This window comes from Manis pentadactyla, chromosome 2, assembly GCF_030020395.1.
Source record: "Manis pentadactyla isolate mManPen7 chromosome 2, mManPen7.hap1, whole genome shotgun sequence".
Lineage (NCBI taxonomy): Eukaryota > Metazoa > Chordata > Mammalia > Pholidota > Manidae > Manis > Manis pentadactyla.
The window spans coordinates 197,622,625-197,647,355 of record NC_080020.1 but is presented as its reverse complement, the minus strand read 5'-3'; the positions used below and the strand labels follow the sequence as shown (position 1 = coordinate 197,647,355).

The 24,731-nt window shown below is 54.6% G+C and overlaps 1 protein-coding gene across 2 annotated transcripts in view; it reads left to right on the top strand.

Annotated features, from left to right (window-relative positions):
- Positions 1–24,731, top strand: part of TTC7A (tetratricopeptide repeat domain 7A) — a 111,043-nt gene that overhangs the window by 47,574 nt on the left and 38,738 nt on the right. For both annotated transcript variants that reach the window (XM_036925863.2, XM_036925862.2), the window contains 7 exons: positions 3,394–3,531; positions 5,002–5,085; positions 9,151–9,255; positions 18,113–18,230; positions 19,584–19,641; positions 20,757–20,829; positions 23,027–23,187. In XM_036925863.2, coding sequence (XP_036781758.2) covers positions 3,394–3,531; positions 5,002–5,085; positions 9,151–9,255; positions 18,113–18,230; positions 19,584–19,641; positions 20,757–20,829; positions 23,027–23,187 — 737 coding nt within the window. The remainder of the gene's footprint in view (positions 1–3,393; positions 3,532–5,001; positions 5,086–9,150; positions 9,256–18,112; positions 18,231–19,583; positions 19,642–20,756; positions 20,830–23,026; positions 23,188–24,731) is intronic.

The window sequence follows — 24,731 nt, the reverse complement described above, 5'->3', positions numbered from 1 at the left end:
ACACAGCTGAGGTGCCCTGGGCAGGGACTTGAAGGCCCAGAGTGCTTGAGCTGCACATGAGTTCCCACCCAACCACTGGCCCCCCGCAACATCCTTCTTCCTGGCATAGCTGCCCACACCCAGCCAGTGCCGGAGCATCACTGCAGCGCTGCCCCAAAGTCGTAGCAACTGCTGTGCAGATTTCTGCTTTCGGCCTTCCTCTGGGGAACCACACTTCCCCCCTGACACAGGTGCCAAATGCTGAGGAGCCGTGAGAAGATGCCTTCTCTGCTGTCTGCCCACGGGGCAGGCTTCAGGCCCCAGACCGGGGAGAAGCTGCTTCCTCCTCTCTTCTGTTCCTGTTCTCCAAACTTAATTCATGCCCAGGGCTGGAAATCCACTCTCCCTCCTACCAGGCACACGTTCAGAGACACTGTTCTGTTCTAGGTTAATGTCTAGGACAATAAGAGGATGTTTCCACACCAGGCCCAGAAATCTTTCTCTCAAATGTCACTCATTCTCCAGATATGGCCTGAGAACAGGGCTATGTGTGAGCCTGTGCTAGGGCTGGGAGTCTGGAGACAGCGAGACCTGCCCCTGACCCAGAACAGGTGACCCAGTTGGGTGTGCCTGGAGCTGGGAGAGGACAACGGCATCCAGCCTCACCCGGTGAGGTAAGGAAGGATGGATACCCGAGTTGAGTTGTGAGGAGCCGAAAGGCATCCAGGTAGACAGGGAGCAAAGACAGGCTCTGGGAAGAATAGGGAGCTGGTGGGCAGGAGAGCCTGGCCAGGTGGGCAGGGCCTCATGGTGAAGGGCCTTGTATGGCAGCCACAGAAAAGAGGTTAGACTTTATCCTCGGGCAGTTTGGGAGGGCGCTGGGAGAGGACGGTCTGGCAGGGGCTACTTTTCAAGGACAGGCCAATCAGAGCTGAGGCCTATGGTGCCAGCTTGCTGCTCACCATATCCTCAGGGACACTGGTCTGCGTGGTGGTTCCCAGAGCCTGGATGTGCCCCACAGAGAAGCCAGCCCCCCGGGCTGCCTGCCCTACCCCCTTTCCATGAAGACCTCTCTCCCGCTGGAATTCTAGGTTAGCTTCCACTCTGTGCGCGCCTCGTATACCGCTGCTGCGTCAGGTTTCTGTGGCCCCTCACTGAGGGCAGGGCCTCTTCCACTCTCATGCCCTAACCTCTGCCCTCTGCCATTGCTGCCTGGTGGAAGCTACTTCTTAGGTCCACACCCTGGGCGGCCTGAGTTGGACGTACAGGAGTGAGGAGGTGTGTGGCCAGGCCCAGGGAGCTTTGTGCGCCTTCTCAGCTCGGTGACAGTTCCTGCCAAGCCTCTCCTTAGAATTTCTTCTCTTCCTGTTGGTGCCTGTGTGGGTGGATTTCAACGGAAAGGTGGGGGATTTCTCTGGCACTTTCCCTCTCTGCTTCTCTCCCTTAACCCTTTGCAGTTCCTGGTCAGCTCTTGTTTACCAAGCTGGCCGTGGTGCTTAGCCTTTATGGGCATCTGGAACCCCAGCACCCCCTCCTGGGGCTGCATCTTGTCTGTGGGGGTTGTGGTGGCCCTTGCCTATTGTGGCTGGAGTGGCAACTTTCAGGGTCCCTGGCCACCAGCCTGCCTTACTGATATGTCCACATGAGTGAGTCACTTCCTTGGGTCATGCAGGCTTCCAGAAGCCTCTATGGGAACACATTTCAGACCTGCACAGCAAGACAGATCCAGAGCCTGCTGTCCAAAGACCATAGGGCTTATGCCTCTGCAGCCAATTGGCCTTGGGAGTCTCCACCCCTGACCAGGAGGAGGGGTTGTACTCTGTGCAGAGGGAGGTTGTGGGGACCCATCTACGGATGGGAAGGGTTATCTAGATCTGGGTTTTAAGGGCTAAATAGCTCCCTTGTATTCTTTCAAGCAGGCCAAGTTCTTGGTTCTGAGGTCCCTATGTGGAAAAGTAGAGAAGGGTGATTCCCAACACATGGATAGAGGGAGGGAAATGCTGGGAAGAGACCCCTTTGTAGAAGAGAGAAGAAGTGAGGATGCCGGGGCATCCAGTGGATTATCTGTCCAGAACCCACTTTGCTCAGGCACAGTGCTGAGAGAGAGAGAGAGAGAGAGAGAGAGAGAGTGTGTGTGTGTGTGTGTGTGTAGGAGATGCAGGGGTTCCCAGAGCATCCCAGCATGGTCCCTGTCCTGTTGCTACTCGTCTCAGAGACCCCTATGATTCCTATTCAGCTGCTCCCAAGCCCCAGTGCTATCCCCAGGTCGATGGGTGTATAAGAGGGGGCGGGGCCTCAGGCCACAGGCCACAGAACCAGAGGATGCCAAATCCTTGATGGGGAGATTTCAGGCTTGCTGATCCCAAGCTCCCCGCTGCAGATTGTACAGACTCACCTATTCCTGATGCACGTTTCCCTTCGTCCCTTCCCTCCCTGAGCAGCCACCTGGCAACTCTGAGCTACTGAACTCCTTGAGTGCAGGACCCCAAGCTCAAAGGCTTCATGTTGTGGGGGGTACTTCCTGGGGAGGGGCAGAGAGGAGAGCTGGGTGGTCAGGACAGTCAAGATAGGAATAGCTGGACATGGATGGGAGGGAGGACTGAGGACCTCATCAGAGGGATGGGGGAACCTGCAGAGGAAGAGAAGAGGGCTGCACAGGGCATAGCCTGAACGTTCCTCCCGTGAGCCACCCACCTGATCTAGATAGGTCCAAATACTACCTGAAGCTCTTTCTGTGAGTGGGCAATTATAAACATAGGAAGAGCTGTTCCATGGCCTATATCCTCAAAAATGCTACTGTCCTGAAGGACAGAGAAGGACTCAGGGACTGCCAGATGAAAGGAGACTGCAGAGACATGGCACTCAAAGGTGAGGCACAATTCTGGATCAGACCCTGGAATGAGGAAGCTACTAGAAATGCCATCGACAGGACAGATGGTGAGATCTGAATGAGCTGGTATTAGAGGATAGCCATATCAATTTTACATTTCCTGAAACTGGCATTTCTGTTGTGGTTATAAGAATGTCTTCTAACATTTAGGGGTGAAGGGTCGTGCTGTTAACTCACTGTCATTATCATTATGTGTTGGAGAGAGAGACAAAGCAGATGTCAGTGTTCACAATTGGGTTTACTGTCATAGTACTATTCTTGCAACTTCTTTGTAGGTTTGAGTTTTGCAGAATAAATCACTGAATACCAGGACCTTAAGCCCTAACCCCCAACCTGGGCTATGGGTGGAGGGTGTTCTCTCTTTCCCACAGGGATGGGGGAAGGCTCTGTCTGACCCTAGGAGTGTGGCCTGGGTCAGCAGCAAAAGGGTGGCAGTCATTGGGCCTCTGAGGCAGGGACCCTGTGGGGACAGGCACCCACTTATTTTCTGGCCTCGTTCTTTCCCTAACCGTGTCTCCCCACAGGCTGCTCGGGATGTGGTGCTGAGCCGGGCGCCAGAGCAGGAGGAAGACCGGGAGGGGAGCCTGCGGAACGCCTCAGCAATCTATGACCTCCTGAGCATCACGCTGGGCAGGAGGGGGCAGTACGTCATGCTCTCTGAGGTATGGCTGGCCTCACCCTCTCCAAGAGTCAGGTGGTGAAAGAGGAAATCAGATGGAGCCACCGTTGGTCTCCCTGCACTGTCCCTTACGTGCTTCCGTCAAGGAGGACAGCACAGTCCTTGGGAGACCAGGCTCAGGAATGTTCCATCTCCAGTGCTAAGAGAGCTGGCCAGGCAGGGTGTTTTTTTGTTTGTTTTACTAATATTTTTATATATTTTTCTTTTGGAAGAATACATGGCATTGTATAGGGAAGCGGAGTTTCCCCAGAGATGACACTGGCCTTTAGTAACTGCCTCTCCTGGCAGGGTTCTGGGCTGGGTGTGTGTGAGGAACCTGGACCTCCCCTCCCACCCAGGCTAGGCAGAGCACCCCATTCTCCTGGGCAAGCCCTGCTGGGGCGTGCTCCATGGCTATGCCAGAAGCACCGAGCTGCCCCTTTCTCCTGCCTCCTGCCCATAGCGCAGATGGCACACACCCATTTCTGAGCTTTCAGATGTGGGCTGAGATCAAGGGGAGCTCTCTGTACAGTGGTGGGCCTCTTGGCAGGAGCTTCTCTTTCCATGGAAGGCTCCTGAGAGGGTGGATAGTGCCATCTGCTGAGCCCCTTCTCACACCAGGCACCTTGCAAGGCACCTTCAATGCGGGAGGGATGGGTGGTGGAATCCCAAGTTCACCAGGGAAGAAGGTGAGCCCAGAGAGGTGGTTGTGTGCCCAGGATGGGGCATGGAGTGCATGTCGAGCTAGCATGTGAACCCAGGCCACTGAGCTCTTAAAGGACATGCTGTCTGGTCCTGTACACCTGCCCTCTGTCCCCCTATCCTGGCTGACCCGGGCCGCATGGTGAATCCTGGCCTCACGTGCTGGAACCACTTCCGTTGGGGACTGTTAGAGCTCACCAGGCTGCCCCTGATTGCAGGTTGCCCAGGATCGGACAGGCGGGTGAAGCAGTCCATTTTCTCCATGGGCATAGAGAAGAGTAGAATGAAGAAGAGCCGTACATTTGGGTGTCATTCTATCCACGGGCTGTGTAGTCAGCCTGCTCTACCTCTTGCTGGCCCTGGGACTGGCAATCAGTCAAGCCTCAGCTTCCTCTTCAGATGGGGGAACGAGGGAATGCATGTAAAAGGCTGGGAGTGGTGCTGTGCCCAATAATAATAAACGTCAGCCATTATTCTTATGGAATGTCCATGTTTTGAAAGCAGTTTAGTAAATCTCATTTCATTTGCTTTCACTATCACCCTGTGAGGCATTCACATGGGAATGTGGGAATCGAGAGCCAGAGAGGGTGAGAGTGGGGTGCAAGGCCACACAGGGTGCCAGTGGTAGGAACAGGTGACCCCTGGGATTTTCTGACAGGAACCCAGCACAGCCTCCTATAAAGTGACTGGGCAGTGATCACCCTGGAATGGAGCGGGATGGGCTGAGGAGGGGACCCCTGGAGGGGAAGTGCTAACCCTGTCCCTTTCCTAGTGCCTGGAACGAGCCATGAAGTTTGCATTTGGGGAATTCCACCTTTGGTACCAAGTGGCCCTCTCCATGGTGGCGTGTGGGAAGGTAAGACCCTGCTCACACCAGACACCATGGGGCATGTCCTGGGGCTGCACATTCACCCTCAGGGGCTCTGCTCCCCTTTAGTCCCTCACTGAGGTGGGCAGGGGATGGGACAGTGAATCAAAAACGTCAAGCAGCTGATTTTAATCCTCAGGACACTGGGGGAACGAGAGGGGCACACACAGACCCCTCTGGAATCCATCTGTGAGTTACAGGTGTGCCCAGTGTACATGTGTGACTCTGTAGATGCTTTTCTCAGAGGCTGAGTGAGCATGGGATCGTGGCATTTCCGTCTGTGAGTTGTTGGCTACTACAACTGCATGAAACAGGCACGGGCCAAGGGCTCCGGGCCAGGGGAGCCTCGTTCCATTTGGGCAGTAGCTCTCTTCCTGTCCTCCAGCTGTAGCATCAGGAAAGGGCTTCCCCGTGAACCCGGACTGTGCTTAGAGGGAGGGCTTGAAGGGTAGAGCGGAGCAGCAGCATCCACAGTGGAGTGTGGGAGAGGGCTGCGAGGTGCATGTGGCCAGAATGCTCGGAAGGAGCCCTGTCCTGTGCAGGGGGCTGCCTTTGGTCTGCACCCACCAAACCCTGTCCCAGCACCCCCTGGTTTTTCCTCTGATGAGAGTTACACTTACATAAGCCTCTATTTTAAGCAGTGACATGAAACGATGCCTTTCTGGAGCTGGGAGCTAAGGGTGTTGGGCTGAGGAGGCTATGAATGCAGGAAATTAGGTGGCATGAGCGCACAGATCGTCCCCAGAGCTGTAAACACCCAGAGCACTTTTGTGGGGCTGAGGGAACTCCTGCCTGCCCGCTCCCCACCTATCTGTGCCGTCTGCCATTTCTAGCCCTGCAGCCATCTCCCAGGAGGGTCCTCCTAGGCTTTCCAGTGCCTCCTCCACACATGGGGGTGTGCTGGCTAGGCCCTAGGGGGGAGGGAGAAGAAAAGCCGATGTTGCAGTCTGATGGGGGAAGAAGGCCAGGGATGTACAGTAGAGCAAGTACACCTCCCACCCTGGCATTTGTCTTCCCAAACCTCTTCCTCCTCCTCCATCACTTTGGCCACCTCCCAGAGCTTCCTGAGCTCACAGCGTGATGTACCCTGGCTCTGTGCTCAGCAGGGTCTGGTCCCGGCTCAGGGAAAGTTCAGAACACAAATGGGATGAGGCCTCGGGGAGAGGAGGGGGAGGGGCTGGTGCTCATGGAGCCTGGGCAGACAGCTCACAGTGGCGAGTGACAGCTTCTCTCTGCCCCCCAGGAAACAAAGAAAGTGCCTCTAGTCTTGTAATAGTGAGCATGAACCCTTCTGTGGGTCATCAACGCCTCTGAGATGCTGAGGAAAGCTAGGGACCCCCTCCTCAGAAGAATGCACCACACACCCAGGTTAGCATTTTTTCTGGGGGCGCTTCTGGAAGCCCCCTGGTCTTAGGAGGAGGTGTCAGGTTACCCTGGGAGGTGTGGTATCGTCTACCTCCTTACTGAGAAGAGTCAAGCTCAGAGTTGTCCAGTTGCAGCCAGGCACATGCCAGGATCTGGGGAACAGGTGTCCTAGCCCAGCTCCTTCCCAGACTAGCAAGGTAGGCATGAAATGGTCTTACAGGCAGGGAGTCGGATGATGGGGGTGAGGCTCCCCAGGCTGGAGGCAGTGGGTTATGCCAACCCTTGCCTTTGGCACAGCAGGAGATTGTTCTGGGTGCACTCTCCACCCACCTCAGGAACACCGTGTACCAGGTCAGTCTGCCAGGTTGGCCCAGGCAGCCCTCGGAAAAGTGGCCAGAGCTCCCCTCTGCCCAGAGCCTAACTAAGGTGGGAATCAAGGTTCTATACCTGCAATTGTGTCTGAAAGACCTTCCAGAAGGTGAGGCTAGGTGGAAATAAATATTTCTGACACCTCACCTGCAGGAAAAAAGGATAAGTTACATGGCATGATTTAGGTCGCTCCTTCCCTTGGTCTCCTTGGCAATCACACTGGCTGTGTTGCTAGGTAACCAGCATGACCAAAAAAAAAAAAAAAGCAGGCTGCTGCAACTGTGGGGTCCTGGGCTGGCTCCTTAAATAGCAGCACTTGTGGTCTGTGTGGGAGTGGAATGTGGAGGGTCAGGGCCAGAGAACCCTTTATTTCAAGGATGCAAAAATCAGCAGCCAGGGAAAGAGGCCATGGAGAGACCCAAGGCTTCCTGGGAGAGGTGGACGGCCTGGCTGCTCCTTCAGGCCCCTCATGACGCCTCCCTTGCCCCAGCCCACACGGGGCACGCAGTGCAGCAGCCTGGCCCGCCGAGCAGGTCATCCGCTAACTCCCTCTTGCGCTCAGCTCCACACCCTCTGTTCCCTGAGAGAGCAGTGGGAGATGGTGGAGTTTGTCTCCTCTCCCCAACCTTTCTGTGGGCACCTGACAGGCGAGAACCACGGCCTCTTCCCCCCTCCTGGAGTTACCCCCCAACTAGCCCAGTACTGGGCACAGAGTAGGCCCTCTGCTGAGATGCCTGGAATTGGCCTAATAAGCCTGAGCTTAGGGCTCAGGGAAGTCAGTCACGTCTGGGCTGAGAAAACCTCTTCCTTAACTGGGGGAAAAAGAGAAGTAGCTAGAGACCGGCAGAGGGCCTTGGGGACACAGACCAGTGGGGTCCCAGGTCTGCACCTGCCAGTCCCTCACACTATGCTGTGGACAGCAGAGCCTCCAAGAGCCCCCCATTTCCTCAGCAGTACCTCCAGAGCTGCTGGAGAAGGTGAGGCCTAATTGATAGTGAGGAGCGCAAACCTCCATAGGGCCCAGTATGTGGGAATCATTGTAGTTGCACCCACATGCCTCACCTACCTGGGGGTGCCCACAGGTATGGGAGTGGGCACACTGGGGCTAGGGGTGGGAGGTCACTGCCAAGTTTCCTGGTAAAGTGTTAGCTCCAGCCCTGAGTGTGTGTGTGTGTGTGTGTGTGTGTGTGTGTGTCTAGCAGGGAGACCGAGTCCTCCTCTCTGGCCAAGGTAGTTGCCACCGAGGCAGGGTAGAGCAGTGAGTACGAGCTTAGAGCCAGACTGTCCAAACCCTAGCTCCGCCACGTATGAGCAGTGTGGCTTTGAACAAGCTGCTCAGCTTCTCTGCATCTCAGTGTCCTCATCTGTAAATAGGGACATAGCACCTACCTCATAGAAAGCTGTAAAAATTAATAAGTAAATAAAGCACCTAGAACAGGGGTCAGCAGACTTTCCGTACAAGGTCAGATAGTAGCTGTTTTTGACTTTGTAGGCTCAACATTCTCCGTGGGAACTACTGTACTCTGCCTTTGCGTTGTGAAAGCGCTCATAGACAATACATACATGAATGGGTGCAGCTGAGTTCCAGTCAAATTTTACTTCACAAAACCAAGCCAGATTTGGCCTGGGGGCTGTGTTTTGCCGACCTCTGGCCTGTAACCATGCCTTTGTACAGTACGGTCTAAAGTATTAGCTGGCGTTCTTCTCATTATTGTGGTTGGTAGTATCCTTTCTTACCTGGCTTTGGACGCCCTGCCCTCTTGGCCCTCCCTCCACACATGGCCGTCCTCAGCAGGTCCAGTGCAGCCACGTCTCCATGGCTGAGTCCCTGGAGCCTTGGGACCCCCCACATTCCTGTTTGGAGGTTCTCTCTGGCTCTGCCAGCTTGGCTTCTCTTCTCCTCCTCTGCCAGCCTTTGTTCTCCCCACCACTGGCCCTGCCTCTAAGCCCCATGTGGGTTTGTCACCTGTAAAGCGAGGATATTAAAATCAGAAGCTTGAGAGAGCACCTTTCTAGCCCTAAACCTTCTGTGGGTCACATTTAAATTCCATTTGAAGAGCTTCCAACCGTTGTCACCTTAGCTATCATCACATCAACTCTAGGCAAGAGTCATAGCCTCCATTCTCCAAATGAGGAAACTGAGGCCTGGGAGGGACTTGCCTGCCAACACTGACTGGGCTCCTGCTGCCAGGCCCTCTTCCTGGCCCTTGGGAGGAAAGGGATGCCCAGTAAAGACTGGCTGTCAGCACGAGGCCCCCAGTCTGTCAAGACCCACCCCAGGGCCGTGAGTGACAGTGTTGCCTGCTCTTTCTTCTGCAGTGGGCCTATGCCGTGTCACTGCTGCGGGAGTGTGTGAAATTGCGACCCTCGGATCCCACCGTGCCCCTGATAGCCGCCAAGGTCTGCATTGGGTCCCTGCACTGGGTAAGTGAGCTGTGGGGGTGGGGCGGCAGGGACGGCTTCTGTAGGAGGATGGCGGCAGGTCGGAACGAGACAGGGTTTGTGTGTGTGTTGCTGTGTGTGAGGGTGTGTGCAGTGTGTATAAGGGGTACAGAGAGCATGGGGAGCTGTAGGGAGGGGGTGGAGAAGGTTTCCAGGTCCCCCACCTCAGGATGGTGTCAGGTTTGTGGTTTGGCCTTGAAGGTGGTGTCAGCGAGCCAAGTGGAGAGTCCATAGAAGAGGTGCCGCCCCCTGCCCAGCAGTGGGGGTGCAGACAGGACCTTGGAGTCACCTGGGCCAACCCATCATTCGGACAGAGGCTTCAGATTACTGCAGGGTGCAATTCTGAGTGGCCAGACCAGCTCTCAGCAGAAGGGGAAGGTGGCCTCTCCTGTCAGTCCCCTCCTTCGTCAGAGCTTCAGCCTCCGGGTCCTGCCCTGTGCTCACAGCCTGCTTAGCTGAGTCCTGAGGCCCCAGAACTGCTAGGCCTGCCCTTTCCCAGCTGGCAGTCTTTACTGCAGGCTCCTGGCTCTCCAGCAGACCAGCAGCAGAAGTGAGAGAGCCCAGAGAGGCCCAGCCTTCGTGCTCACCTCACCCAGACTTCCTCGGTGCCTGCTCCAGGCCCATGGGGTCCTGAGGTGGGGCCTCTGCCTGGAGATCTCCCCTCACTGGGGGCTCACTTCCTGACAGTCCTGTCCTCCACATCATCCTCCTGATGCCAGGCACAGTCCTATCTCTGCTCCTGAGCGACACAAACAAGTGCACTGTCTCCCCACATGTTGGCCATCTGCCCCACCCACATCCCCTCTCTTCCCGAGAAATAGCCCCAGTTCCTTCATCTACCCTCCAAGCCCAGTGTCTCCAGAAGGGAGATTCTCCCCTCCACGATCCTCCACTTCCTATTGTCCCAACTCCCCAGCCCCCTCTCGCCCTCGTCGTGTGCCCATCTTGCTCCAAGGCAGCAAGGGCCAGGCTCCAGGTGCATACAGGAGGCTCTTCAGCATTAGCAGGCCCCCCAACTCCTCCTGCCACTCCCCACTCTGTGAGCATCCAGCCCTGGGAAGGGAAACTCCAATTCCCACCTTTCCCTAAGGACTAAATCTTCCAGGACTAGAAATTGGCCCAACTCTCCCCTGGGTCCCCACCTCACCACCCCAGTGGCCCATGCACCCTTCTGCTGCAGAGGGCTGACTCCCTAGCACAAGAAGGGTGGGGAAAACAGCACCATCTGTCTCCCTGATCCTCACATCCTGGTGTCTGAAGTGCCACGTGGCCCTGCTTTGGCTCCACCCACTGTGGGTGATGCTGGGAGAGGAAAGCATAGCTTCTGGCTCCAGGCTTTATGGTGTCATTTTAGTTGGGGAGAATTCTTCCAGACCATCTGTAATGGGCTCTGGGAGTCTGGAAGAGAGAACACAACAAGGTGGGTAAGGGTTTCACTGCTCACCCCCTGGGTGGTCTTGAGTAAGGTATATAAACCTGCTGTGCCGCAGTTTTATACATAGTTTTATACATATCTCCTGCTCATACATAGCATAATTGACATAAAGTATGTAGAGGGCTGGATGGGCCAAGGAGGCTTCATGGAGGAGGAGGCCTTGGACTATGGAGGATCTAGGCCAGTGACAGAGTCTTCCCTCACACCTACTTTCCCTAGCCCCATATTAGGGAAGCCCCTTGCTCCCCAAGTCTTTTCAGGAAAGCTGTTGGCACCTTGCACCCTAGAGGCAGAATGCTCCTGAGATGTGGGTGGTCTGCATGAGCCAGCAGACGGAGACACCTCGACTGAGCACCACAGTGGAGGGTAGCGGTGTGAGCCCAGGATGCAGAGAAGCTGGGCTTGCTGACACCCCTCAGCTCACACTCCTGTGTGTTCCCTAGGCTCCTGAGAGGGGTCTCAAGGCCGTCACTGGAATGGTGCCCCAATACCAGGCTCACCGAGGGTGGTGGTGGTAGGGCATCTGTGCTCCCAAAGGCTGCCAGCTCTGAGGGGGCTGTGGGTCCACCCAGCCCACGGCCGCCTTGCCAGGAAGCCCTAAATTTAGGTCTTCCCGCCGTGAGGAGCTGTTTCCCTCAGCAGCATAATTATAGTAATTATGTGCATTCAGATTACATGGTAATAAAATTAGGATCAAATCAGTCCAAATTGAAATCAGATGAGTTAGGAGCAAAGTAATCAATGACAACATAAATAGAAAAGCCCAAAAGGAAACTTAAACATGCAGACTTGTATCAGAATCAGGGAGGAGGGTGAGCTGTTTAACCTCAGCTGAGAAGCACATTTGCCTTTGGGGGCTGGTTTGAGCCAGGGTTTAACCCGGGCAGTGGCTAGGGAGAATGGGTGGGCTCCTGGCAGCCTTCCCTAACCTGGAACCCCATCCTCTGCAGCCCGCTGAAACCCTGTTTCTACTGCCTTGTACACTTAGCACATCACACTGTAGTCGCTGATGTGTTTCTTGAGGGCAGGAACTGTTTTTCTTCCTTCTTGAAACCCCAGCCCAGAGTTAATGCCTGGTGCTCATTGGGTAGATCCTGCTTGCCGAGGAGGGCAGTCATTTGGCAACAAATTCCACCTTATATGGTACTTGTCTTCTCGGCTGACCGGGGGCTTCTGTACTCACCATGTCCTGCACCCTGAGCATCTCTCCCTGACGGAGAACCCTGCGTGTAGTAGGTATCTGCTAATATTGTATAGAGTGACACCCACCCCAGCTGAAAGGGATGGGTGTGGGAAGTCTACGTCTGGTTCCCCGGTTCTCTCTGGCTCCCTGAGTTGGTGCTGGGCAGACAGCAGGCTGTGAGTAGTCAAGGGCAGCCTGTTCTCCAAGGAGGCCAGGAGAGGGGCCTCCCAGCACCCTTTGTTCTCAAGGCCACAAGCAGAAAGAATGGGTCTGACCTCAGTGGGCAGGGGAGCTGCTAGGACAGGGCCCAGATCCTGAGAGGCATCTGACGCCACCTGCATTTCCTGTAGTCACAGCTCTTCTGGCTCAGTCAGTCCCCGGCAGACCCAGCCATTGCCCAGCCAAGCCCCATGTGTCGGGCACAGAAATCTGGAAGTGGACAGTTTGGCCTGGGTTGCAGGAAAGGAGGCTGAAACTGGGACATGTGAAAAACAAGTTGTGCTGGGTGAAACCGGACTGGGTGGCCGTGTGCCCAGAGGTGGAGCACCTGCTGCTTCCCATGTCTTACCCTCATGCCCAGAGCCAGTGTGGGACACCGTAGGCTGGGTATGAGTCTGAGAGCAAGGTTGCCCCCTGCGTTGGGAGCCCAGGAGGGGACCAGTTAGGGGGGGTCCTGCATGGTCACATGATGGCTGATGTTGGGTTTGCCGCTGGGGCAAGTATGGGGTCAGGTGGGAGTGCATTGGCTCTGAGACCTAGCCCGAGGCTCCCCTAGGTGTGGGGGGAGGGTGTCCCAAGTTCTGGCTGGGTGACAGCAGTGCGTGGCAGCCTCCTGCCTTGCCAGTGTCTTGCCAAGTTATTTGAAGCAGGATGAAAGGGAGATGTAAATACTTAAAATCCCTTCAGACACAGTTATTTAAAATTCATTTAATTTAAAAAGTTAAAACTTCCCCAGGAGGAGAAGAGATTGGGGGTGTGTGCATGTGTGTACATGTGTGCCATGTGTCACACCAGGAGAGGAGGTTGTAAATGGAAAAGCAAATCATGCCCCTCTTTGAAAAGGTCTGCCCCCTGAGGGGGGCAGTATGGAGTACTGGAAAACTGCAGGGCTTTGGAGGCAGAAGGTGGGGTTCAAATCCCTGCCTACCCACCTAGTAGCTGTGTGACTTTGGGGAAGTAATTTACCTTCTTTGTGCCTTATCTGTAACCTGGAAACTCTCACAGCCACCAGGTGGCTGTGAACAGCGCTGCGGGGTGTCCGTGCCTGGCATATCACAGGTACCTGGTGAATGGCAGCCATCCCAGGGCAGCCCCTTCACAACAGCAGGCTCTCAGGAAGGGTGTGCTTTCTGTTTTGCCTTCATTTTCCAAATTCAGGGGTGGGCAGAGCCAGAAAGATGGATTACATGTTTATGAGACAGGAAAGAAAGAGTGCCAGCTCTCCTGCCACCAGCTTGTGGAAATGAGGAAGAGTGCCTGCTCTTCCCAGGAAGAAAAAAGTTCCTTTTCAGGAGCGCAGATAACAACAGAACCTGGGCCCTGAGAGAAGGAACTAAGGAGAAACCAGCAGTGCTCTTTAAACAAGCTCTACAGGCTCAGAAAGGACCTTCATCTAATTTCCAGGAAGGGAGGAAGAAGGTGAAGATTACAGGGTACAACCTCTCGGGCCCACTGCAGGATGACTGAGGTGCCCTGGAAGCACAAAGCAGCCGAGCCTGGGCAAAGCGTGCAAGCCAGAGCCTGTCTGTGTGGGGACCAAATTAGGAAAACTGGAGAGATGCAGGAACTTGCAAAGCCATGGGAACACTTTCCCTAACTACAGAAAGCAAAAGCAGAGGGTCAGAACATTATATCCTTGAATGCATCCTTTCCCAAAGGGTCAGAGAGGAGGAGAAAAACGAACCACAGGGGGCAGCCATGAGTTAGGCAGCTCAAAAAGATCCAGATGAAGACTCAGGAGACCTGGGTTGGAAGCTCAGTTTTGTCACTTCCTAGCCTAGTGACCTTGGATAGGTCCCCTGTGAGTCAGAACTTCCAGTTGTGAAAAACCAATTCCATGAGGTCGCTGCGATGCTATGACACGCCAGGTGAGCACTAAATTGCTCCAGAATTGCAGGAGGCAAGGGAGGATCTAGAATTGCAGTGAGTGGGGGAGTTTTGTGGCAGTTACTGGCTGCCTTAGATAAAGGCGATACTAAAAAGCAGCGTGTCACTGAGACGGGGATGGCTGGAAAGAACGCTAAAACCCCTCACCCTAGAAGGATTTTGATGAGCAAGGAGGGCCCAGTGCTCTAATCTGAGCTAATCTTGCAGAAGCAGCGGCTACAACTACAGAACCACCAGCTTTTGGCTTTTGAGGCCACAGGAGGAAGTGTCTGGAGATTGGAAAAGGGCAAGTGTGGTAGCAGGCGGGGAGACAGGTGACCAGGGGTGGTTGTAGACGGCAGCCACTGGGTGGCTCAATCAACCATTTGATCAGAGCAGTGTTTTTCATATCACAGTTTGAGACCATTAGTGGTTTGTAAAAGAGAACTCTTTAAAAAAAAAACAAACCTGAAACAGACTATCAGAGAATAGCATAGAAAACATCCGAGTGTGTTACCCACTGTAGGGCTGAGTATTGTGACAAAGGTTAGGTTAGTGGTTAAAGGTATGTGTGCCCTGGACCACTGGTAGGGGCCTGAGAGTTTGGCCAGCCCGGCAGAGGGGACTGCACAGTGCTGTGGGGCCCCTGCTTACCCTTGTGTAGTGTCACTCCCTTTCTGTGACTAAGCGTCAGGCCAGAGACTAAAGGCAGGCAATAGTGCTCCCTCTCCAGACTCCAGGAGGATCTTTGATACCACTTCCTAATTTGTCAGTGATCATGTACAAGGCACACAGGGACTCCACTCAGATGGCACTTGCCACATCCGTCAGGCTGAGACTTAAAAATTTTCTGGAAGATTAATTATAGATATCAAAATTACTAATACTAATAGCAGTTTGTATTAAATCAAGCACTGCTCTGAGTATTCACTGTCTTACCTCATTCAGTCCTCCCAGCAACTGGATGTCTGTCTATAAGGCAGATACTTGCCATACCCATTTTATAAAAGAAGGAACTGCGGCAGAGCAGTGAACCCAGGAAGTCTGGCCCCAGAGCTTTGTATTCTCAGCTACTAGGCTGCTCTGTTCTCTGCGTGGAGAGCTAATTCATGAGTGTGGAGCTGATTCTGGACTTGGATAGGATAAGAGTACTTCTGGTAAAGCCACATTCCCAAGGACTTTAGGATTCCCACTCTTATCTTAGATGAAGGGAATGGTGCATTATATATACTTATTTATATATTTCTTGCTTTTAAAATATACTTAAATATATACTTTGGGTCTGTTTTTGTTTTTTGTTTTTGCTGTGACAGCATTTTTCACTTGGACAGGCTATAGCATGCATGTATATTAATACTGTGCATTATCAGATTGCATATTTTCATATTTAAAAGAATTGATAATACCTCTTTTCCTTCATTATCACCACAGTGACTCCACATACAAAAAGCCTGCTTTGTGGTAGGTAATAGAAATCAAAATAGTGTTGGCCATGTAGAGGGATGGTACACTGAAGCCTTGTGAGTTTGAGTAGAGACAAATGCTGACCCTGTGCTCAAACTACATGGACAAGGTAGGCAAGTACTGGCCCAGGAAGGCTACTGACCTAGGGGTTGGACCACAGGTTGGACAAGCTAAGGATGTATGTTTTCACTTTTTAAAGCTAAAGGATGGTGAGCCTTATTAATCCAGACTATTCTGAACTGAGAGTAACTTTTCCCCATTTGCCAGCAATTGCTGAGCCTTTTCCCTGGCACCTGCTCTACCTGGGTTTCAGGAGGTAGAAGCTAGCAGTTTTCTGAGTAGCAGGACATGGCCATGGGAAGAAAGCGTGTGTATACATGGAATAAAGTAGGTTTCTGGATTCTTTTTGTAACTTACACTCGGTGGTTTATAAAAAAGCTTGCTCCTATGTGAGGCATAATGATGCGTACAGACAGGATGTGAGATGAGCTGCCTCAGCAGGGGGATGTGAGGAAGGAGGCAAGGGGCTGTGTGCTCACTTACCTTCCCTTGGTGCCTCGTGTGTCCCCTCTGCCATGAGGCCGCTTTGGACAACCACAGCCACTCCATCGCCCCTCTCTTGGGCTCTCATAGCCCTGTGCCAACACTGCACAGTAGAGCCTTAGGTAAGAGCCGCCTTGTCCTCTGGGGACCGTTCTTTGCACTGGCTCACAGGGATTCCGTGCGTGCTCACCCAGGCATCCTACCCACTTGTCACTGGGCATCCCTAGCTGGGCCCAGCATGAAGCCTGGTGGAGCTTTGTGGGGAAGATCAGTTGGAGTGGGGGTATAAGTCCCCATTTTGCAGAATCGGATCTTTGGGGCACAGAAACTAAAGGGCTTGCTCAAGGCCCCACTGCCCTCAGGTGCTGAGTGAGCCAGGACTGGAGCCTGTGTCTGGGAGCTTGTCCTCCAGTGCTTGTCTGTCAGCATGGCTTTGGTTTCAGGCCCCCACAGCCCTCTGAGTCCTGCTGGGTCAGGTACTCCAGGGCACAGAGCTTAATGTCTACAGCTTTGGGCCCACCCAGCCAGCAGAGGTTCACGAGCCACAGGGTTTCCTGAGCCACAGTCTTCCGCAAACCCCGAGTCCTGGGGCCTGAGGTATTAGAGCTTCAACTCTCTAGACTCCCCCCTTTTGGTGACCTGCCCACCAGCCTGAAGGCAGCCCTCTGCCTAGGCTGGCAGCTTGAGCCCGACCATGAGGAGACCGAAGCCTGCCTGGTCAGGCCAGTCTTAGGCAGGGTTGGTGGCCAGGCCATGGAGGGATTCAGCCCTCCTCTGCCATCTCTCTCTGGGCTCTCAATTCACCTGCCCTGCTTCTCTTCTACTTTGGTTTTAGTTTTTCCTGCCCTGCACAGTGGGTTCTCTGCTCCATCAGCCTTTTTCCTGCGTAAAGCTCATCACAGCTATACCCAAATTGTGGACTCAGCCCAACTTGCCTCCCCTCAGCTGGTAGCCTCTGTCTCAGGGTCTGAACATCCAGGGAGGGAAAGTACACCAGCACCCCCAGATGTGGCCAGTGATCAGGCCATGAGATACACAGAGCTGCTTCCTTTCCTGCTGGGATAGGGTGACAGGGACAGGAGCAGGGTGGGGCCAGCAGTGGCTTGGGTGACAAAGTTAGTTTGGGTCTGAATCTAGCTCCCTGTTGACTGAGTCTGTGTGCCTCTACTGAGGGGGAGATGCCCCACACAAGGGGGCCTAGACATCTGGGTGGCTGTGGGCTTTGGGTATGATTCACTCAGCCCCCCTGCCCTGGGGCAATACCAATCTTTGTTCTTCATGACATGATTGCTGGTACACTGCCATGCCAGGCATGTGGGCAGATAACATTCCAGGCTAAGGAGGAGGGGGGTCCTCTTGGAAGCCTATGGGCTGGAGTGGGCACACAACTGAGGCCCCCAGCTCTCCCCTGCCTCCCTGACTGGTCTTAGCACTGTGGGTGCCCCAGGGAGCTCATGAGGACTGCCTAGTGTGTCCCTCTTCACGTCACATGTTGTGTGTGGTGATGTGCGCACACATGGCCTATGCCAATTGGATCCTTTCCAACTGGCACAGTCCTTGCTGTTCCTAGGACAAAAACAGCCCCAGGTCTTTTTCCCCTGAAAAGTTGGAGCACCCTGTGTCAGGGAGCTAGCTCACAGATGGAACCAGGGTAGCAGCCTGCCCACTCTGCAGGGATGACAATGTCCCTGAGGTCCAGTCCCAGAGCCCTGCCTCCCATCTGCCCCTGGATTCCGTCTCTCTGCTGAGCAGGGAAGCACAGACCCAGGCACCTGCAGAAGCCAGATGAGGTAAGGAGCTGGCCTAGACTGGCCTGGTCCTGGGTCCACTCTCTCAGCAAAGCAAGCTTGGGCTGCTGAGATGCCTGGAGCATGGGAGGCAGTGCCCTGTGACCTTGAACGCAAGGCCCCTTGGCTAAGGGAAGAGTCCAGGTAGTCACTGGTAGAGGGAACAGCTTTGATTCTTACACACAATGGTTGTGTGGCCTCGGACAAGATACCTAGACTGTCTGGCCATGCAGCCCACATATAAGGAAAAGGAGTTCTTAGATCCCAGGCTGGTGACTGAGCAGTGCACATGCCAGGGGCCAGCAAAGCCCTCCCAGTGACCTTTGCCTCCCCTCTTTGCAGCTGGAGGACGCGGAGCACTTTGCCATGATGGTTATTGACCTCGGGGAAGAAGCCGGGGAGTTCCTTTCCAAGGGTTACCTGGCACTGGGTCTCACCTACAGCCTTCAGGCCACCGATGGTGAGTACCAGGGCCTAGCAGCCTCTGCTTAGGGCACCTCAGGCCTCCTCCCGATGTCCTCCCAGGCATGTGTGCATGTGTATGTGCACAGTCCTTCCTGCTCCCAGGACAAAAACAGCCCTGGGCCTTTTTCATACACGCATACACACACCCTCAGTCCCATTTCTACTCTTTTGCCCAGACTTCACCTCTCTCAGACATTCCCAGTTCATGGACCAGTTCTTCCCACCCGTCCAGGCCCAGCCCCAGCTTCTCAGCCACGCCATGTAGACATCTGCCATCGAATCTCCCATGGTGCCTGCTGTCTGTACATGCTGCCAGCCCTGTCCATGCAGTATCTTCAGTCTGCTTCAGTTCTACCCTGAAGCCCTACTGTGATCTTCTGGGGTCCTTTAAATCCCCTTCAACACATGGTGTAGTACTGAGTACACAGTAGATGCTTAATACATACTTGTGTTTGGTGGATGGATTCCACTCCCACTGCCCTGAGCCTGGCATTCTCTCCCCAACCCTGCCAGCTCAGCTGTATATCCCCAGATCCATGAGGCAGCCATCTACTTCTGTTTCCTTGCAGTCTGAGGAAAGAGGAGTGATGGGCCCCCACCCAGACTGAGACTGGAGTGGTAATCTGGGTGCTGGACTTGGGCTGCACTGGGGCCTACAACAGTTATTTGAAGTCTCCCAGGTGGTTCAGCGTGTAGCTACGGCTTCAAATGCCTGCACTAGTGCATTTAGAGTAGGATTCAGTTTACCAGAAAGGTGCCCGGTTTGCGTTAAAGCTAGAAGCCTTGTGAGGAAAGTATAATAGAAGTGACTGGGGCCTGGGGGCGGAGAGTTAGTGTTTAATGGACACTGTTAGGGAAGATGAAAAGTTCTGCAGATGGAGTGGTGACGGTTGCACAACAGTATGAATGCACTCAATGCGACTGAATTGTACTTAAAATTTGTTGAAATGGTTAAAAAAGCAGCAACAGCAGCCTTGTTGGTAAGGAAGCCCAAGGTAGCGTGTGGCCAGGACAGAGGTAGGAGCCTTTGTGTTGAGGCTTGGGCCTTTGACAGGGTCAGCTTGGCCCAGGTGGCAAAGAAGGCAGAGCAGTAGAAGGACCTGATGTGCCAAGAAACATGCAGGGAAGCTGGGGCAAAGTGGACCTCCGCCACCCCACCCCAGTCTTCCCCCAGTAACCAGGGCAGTGGGTGGCATCAGCCCAGAGCTGCATGAATGCAAGCATTTGCCAGACAAGCCCCTGATGGCGCCGCTCCCTGCAGAGCCTGTGTGACCTGGGACAGGGCAGAGCTGGGTCCGCACCCCTTCAGCAACCCTTCATGGCTCTGTCTCCATCCTGTCTCCTGCAGCGACTCTGAAATCCAAGCAAGATGAATTTCACCGAAAAGCACTGCAGACACTGGAGAGGTGAGGAGGGCGTCCTTGCCCAGGGCACTAGGTGGCGCATTCACATGCCTTATCTCGGTGGGCCCTCTGGTGTAGACAGAGGAAAGGTTTCTATCCCCATTTCACTGATCAGGAAACTGAGGGCTGTGAGAGCTCACACAGGAAGCAGGGACAGGCCTTTGGGGTGGCTGGGCAGGTTGAGCCCTTCAACACTGGTGGAGTGCTGTCCCCCGCCCCACCCCTCTTCCAGGCTAAGCCCTGCCCTGTTGAGCTCAGGGCTCCAAAACATGACTAGTAATCCATTATTGTGATAATTAGGTGACATAAAGGAAGAGAAGCACCTTGCCCCATGCCTTACATGTTGCTGGGGCTCAGAAATGGTGTTTGCCTCCTCCTAGCCCCTCCCCAGTGATGGCCTGACCCACCCTTGCTGAACCCCTCCTTCTACCCCAGCCCTGGGACCCACCTGGGTGTCTCTCTGGCCCATCGCAGGGAACTTCCTCTTAGCTTTGTGCATCTTGCTCCCTCTGATCACTGATGTGGAGGCTGTCTAGGAGGGGCCTGCTCCAGACTCACCATCACCGCGTGGGAACACATAGCACATCCAACCCCTGTCTGGGGCAGGTTGTTCCTTAACCCAGGGATATAGGAGATTCCCAGCCCAGCCACCAACTTTGAGCTCCTAGGGCCAGCTCTTCATTCCTGAGCTTCTCCCTTCCCCCACCAGCCTTTCATTCCCCAGGCTTCTTGCCCAGAGAGGCCATTCCCACCCCTCTATCCTCAGGAAAGTGCTCCCCCCTGTCAGTGGAGAGGGCAGGCCCCAGGCTCTGTACAAGGCCACAGCAGGGCCACAGCCAGACCAACAGCTGCCCAGAGGCAAGGGGCATCCCCCGCTCTCCAATGCTCCCCTCCCAGATTGCCCCCACCTCAGCAGAGCCAGCCTTCTGGGAACCTGCTGCCCATGGGCTTTTGCCTGGGCCATCTCCTGTCTGGGCACCCTCCAATTCAGGGCCAGGCAGAATCTCCAACATTTTGCCCCGTAGCACCCAGCACAGGGCTGGTATATTGGAGGTCCATGTCGTACACTCGTTGCTCAACCCTTGCTGACTGACTTGTCATGCTGTTTCCCCGTACAGAGCCCAGCAGCTGGCACCCGGCGACCACCAGGTCATTCTCTATGTTTCCCTGCAGCTCGCCCTTGTCCGCCAGGTAGGTTGTCAATTCCTAACCTCTAGGTTTCTGGGGGCTGCTTTTACTGGCTGTGTGACCCTTTGCAAGTGGCTTGACCTCTCTGAGCCTGTTTCCTTATCTGTTATGGGCGCACTTTCATACCCCATCTCAGATAATGTGATGAAGCCTCTGGCCTCTGGTGGGCACACAGGAAGAGCAACTATTCTCTGCCCTCACTCCCCCTATTACATTTCAGTCTCCTGAGAGATTGATACATGACCACAATAAGCATTTGTGTCCTTACCTTCCACCGGGCTTTCCCCAAGGGTCTGGAGGAGCAGAGTGATTGGCACATGGAGCTGTTTCTCTGTGACCCCAGAGCTTTACCCTGATCCTGTGGACACCGCCATTGGGCTCAGCCTGTAGGACCTGATGGGGCCTCCCATCCATTGACCACCTTTGCCCCAGTGGCACCACCACCACCACCCACTGCTCTCCAGGCTGACCCACCTTCCTTTCCCAACCTGAGCAGCTGAGCTGTTGGTGCTGAGGACACTGGTCTGTCCAGGGAGTGAGGCCAGGCAGTTGCCCACCCAGTGGGTTGCCTTTCAGAAAAGAGCCAGGGCTCCCTGTCTCCCTGGCTGCTTTCCTGTGCATGCTGCAGCCATCAAGCTAGTGCTCTGTGCACACCCAGCCCCACAGCAGGGCCTCTCAGGGGCCTTGACCCAGCGAGCTTGGACACTGGCCTGCTCAGGGACTGCAGGCTGGCATTTGCTCCTGAGGCACAGCTCTCTTGACCACACCGCCCAGGAGCATCCAGGCTCCAGACAGTTGGAGAGAAGCCAACAGCACCTCCATCTGCTGATGGTCGGCTAATGTAGGGGCTGCTGGCCTGGGTGAGCCCCAGGTCACATGAGTAGGGTGCCCTGGCCCTGTTCTGTACCTGGGAACTGAGGTCCTCATGAGCTCAGGGACTGGGAACTGGCCAGGCCAGCACTGAACCCCCGTGTCTGTCCAGAGCCCCCCTGCCTGAGCTCAGGGGGGTCTGAGTCCTGCTCTCCTGACCCATTTGGGGACAGGCACTTGACCAGCAGTTGGCCTTCCTGGTCGCAGTTCACTCAGTTAGCCAGCCTCTTCATGTTGCTGTCTGCTTCACCTTCCCCTCACCCTGCGTCCACCAGCTTTTCCCTCACTGCACGCTCACTCCATCCCTGGAACCCCCTTCCCTCCCACTACCTGCCGAAATGCTTGCCAGACCAGTGGCTACACTGACCTTACCTTCCTCCTTCAATTTCCTTAACTTCTCCATGAAGGAAGCTCCCATGGGAGGACTCTGGGCTTGGTGCCAGTGCCCAAAGCCTGTGCAGAGGCCAGGTGGAGACCAGGCAGGGGTCAGGCACACTGAGGACCCAAGGCCCCAGCTGGCCCGCCATGTAGGCACCCTCAGGGAGCGTAGGAGGCTGATGTCTGAGGTTTGGTAAGGAGCAAGACTTCCTAAAAAATCTGATGAGGTTCCTGCTGGAGGGGCCCTGAGTGGATACACGTCTTTGTGGCTTTGGGGCTTGAGAGGGAAAATTCATAATTTCAAATGTGTGCAGTACTCTGCAGGGCATTTTCACACATTGTCTCATCCTCTCAGCCACTGTAATAGGACCATTACCCTCATTCTTCAGTGTAAGACCTGCAGCTCAGAGAAGTGAAGTCCCTGCCCTAAGGCACAAGCCAGTGACAGAGCTAGGATCCACACCCCATGTTCCCCCAGAGCCCGAGCTCTTGCTCCCATGAGCTGTGAGAAGGAAGAAGCATTTAACTGTCAGCCACACATCAGGTTGTTTTTACCCCATCACTGCACAAGCAGGTTCAGGGACGGGGGTCCAGGCACCACCAGCTCTGTAGCTGGCAGTCTGGGTGGCTGCTTCTTACAGTCCCAGTGCCTCCGATTTGGGAAGTACTTCCCAGCATCCACCCAAATCCTTTGAGTTGTGCTGTGAGTCTGCTCCTCTTTATTCTAGAGTAGGAGCAGCAGTGGCTTCCTTCCTGGGTCTGACTTGGGACAGCAGACCCCTCTTGCCATGTTGCTTGGAGGTGTTTCCTCCTCTTAGAGCCAGCCCTGCCTCCCCAGTGCCCAGGGTCTCACTAGAGTCTGGTGCACACTCAGTGGTTGGTGCCTGGCACCAAAGTCCTGGGGCACGTTGTGGGCCTTGGGGAAGACCACTAGGCTGGTTTGTCTTGGCAGATCCCTAGTGCCATTGAACAGCTGCAGGAAGCCCTGAGAGTGTGCAGAGATGATGCCAATGCCCTCCACCTGCTGGCGCTCCTCTTCTCTGCCCAGAAACACTACCAGCATGCCCTGGATGTCATCAGCATGGCCATCGCAGAGCATCCTGAGAACTTCAAGTAAGTCGCCTATGGGCTCGGGCTGGCAGGCCACAGATGTAGGATGCACGCCCACCCCACCCTGCCACATAGCCAGCCGTCCAACACTGATGAAGCACCTACCGCATGCACACTCCCTGGCTGGGGAAACAAGGGTGGTTAAGAACCTGTAAGGTCAAGGAATGGCCCTGGTAGTCTGGGCCAGGAGATGCCAGGTAGGGAGTGATGAGCTCTGTGCAGTAACATAGGCCCCAGTGAGCTGGGCAGGCTGCTCCCGTCCTGCCCTGGGCTCTGTATTTGAGCCTCATGGAAACACCAACTTGTGTAACTTAATCACAGCACTGGCACAGCCAGCCAAGGATGGGATCCTATCACTTTCTGGGCTGGCAGAGGCCAAGTGAGGCATCCACCTGCCTCCAAGCAGGCCATGGGCAGTTGGGAGGAAGGGGTTATCTCCCTCCAGAGTGGTCCTGTGTTCTCCCTCTGTCCTCAGCTACTCCACACCCCCATTTACCACCTCATCCAGATGCCCTTCTCTTTGGAGCAGGGTTCACATGCACGTGGCCCTGTGGTGGGTGGGGCAGGACTAGATCATCCTGTTCCACCTACACACAGAGGACCTGCTGCCACCCAACCGGGACACTGGGGAGCAACAGCTGAGGCCGGAGGGTGCGTTGCTCCTCCAGTGCAAAAGAGGTCATCTGTTACTCCCTTTCTCCCCCCTTTAGGGGCAAGTTACACAATAAGTGTAATAGACCTTGTTTCTCTGAGTCTTGTGAGCCCAGGATGAGGGCCCTCAGGGAGTTCCACCCAGAGGTCTGAACGAGGACCATTTAGAACCAGCCAAAGGTTGTCCTGCTTCAGATCACAAGAAAGAGGTGCCATCCTGGTTACCCTGAGAGGTGCCTCATGCTGACAATGAAAAAAGGTGAACAAAGAATTAGAAGAAATTGGATGCACAGCTGTGACAGGCGATGAAGGGAAGCTGTGATTGTCCCTGCCTAGGAGGTTCCCTTCATGTGGGGAGCCTGAGTATCTACCTCTGTCCATCCCTAGCCCATCAGGGACAGGCTAACCCCCAGGGCAAAGTTCAGGCTTTCCTGTGCCTTTCGCCCCTTCAGAGGTGGCCTTGCCTGTGGGTTGGAACTCTGGGGATGGCTTTATTCTTGCCAAGGCACAAAAAGGTGCTTTGGGAACAGCTGAGCATTCTAACCATAAGCTCCCCAGTGTGTCCCACTGAAGAGGGAGCCCCATTGAGTAAGGTAAGGGCGGGCATTCATCCTCTGAGAATTTGCTCTAGTACAGACTGACCCTCCACCTGCAGTACCTTAACTTGGGACCCTGCCCATTCATGCACTGTCCAGGCCCAAGTGGGTCCCAGTGTAAGCAGGTCCCTGTGGCCAAGTATAAGCAGAGATGATATGTGGCCAACTCAGCGTGGCCTATTCTTTGTGTTCAGCAGACCACCCTGACTCTTGACCTTGCATTTTGAGATTATTAAAATTGAAATCAGTGTACTTTAAAAGGCAGGTAGCTTAGAGAATATTAAAAACACAGACAAAACA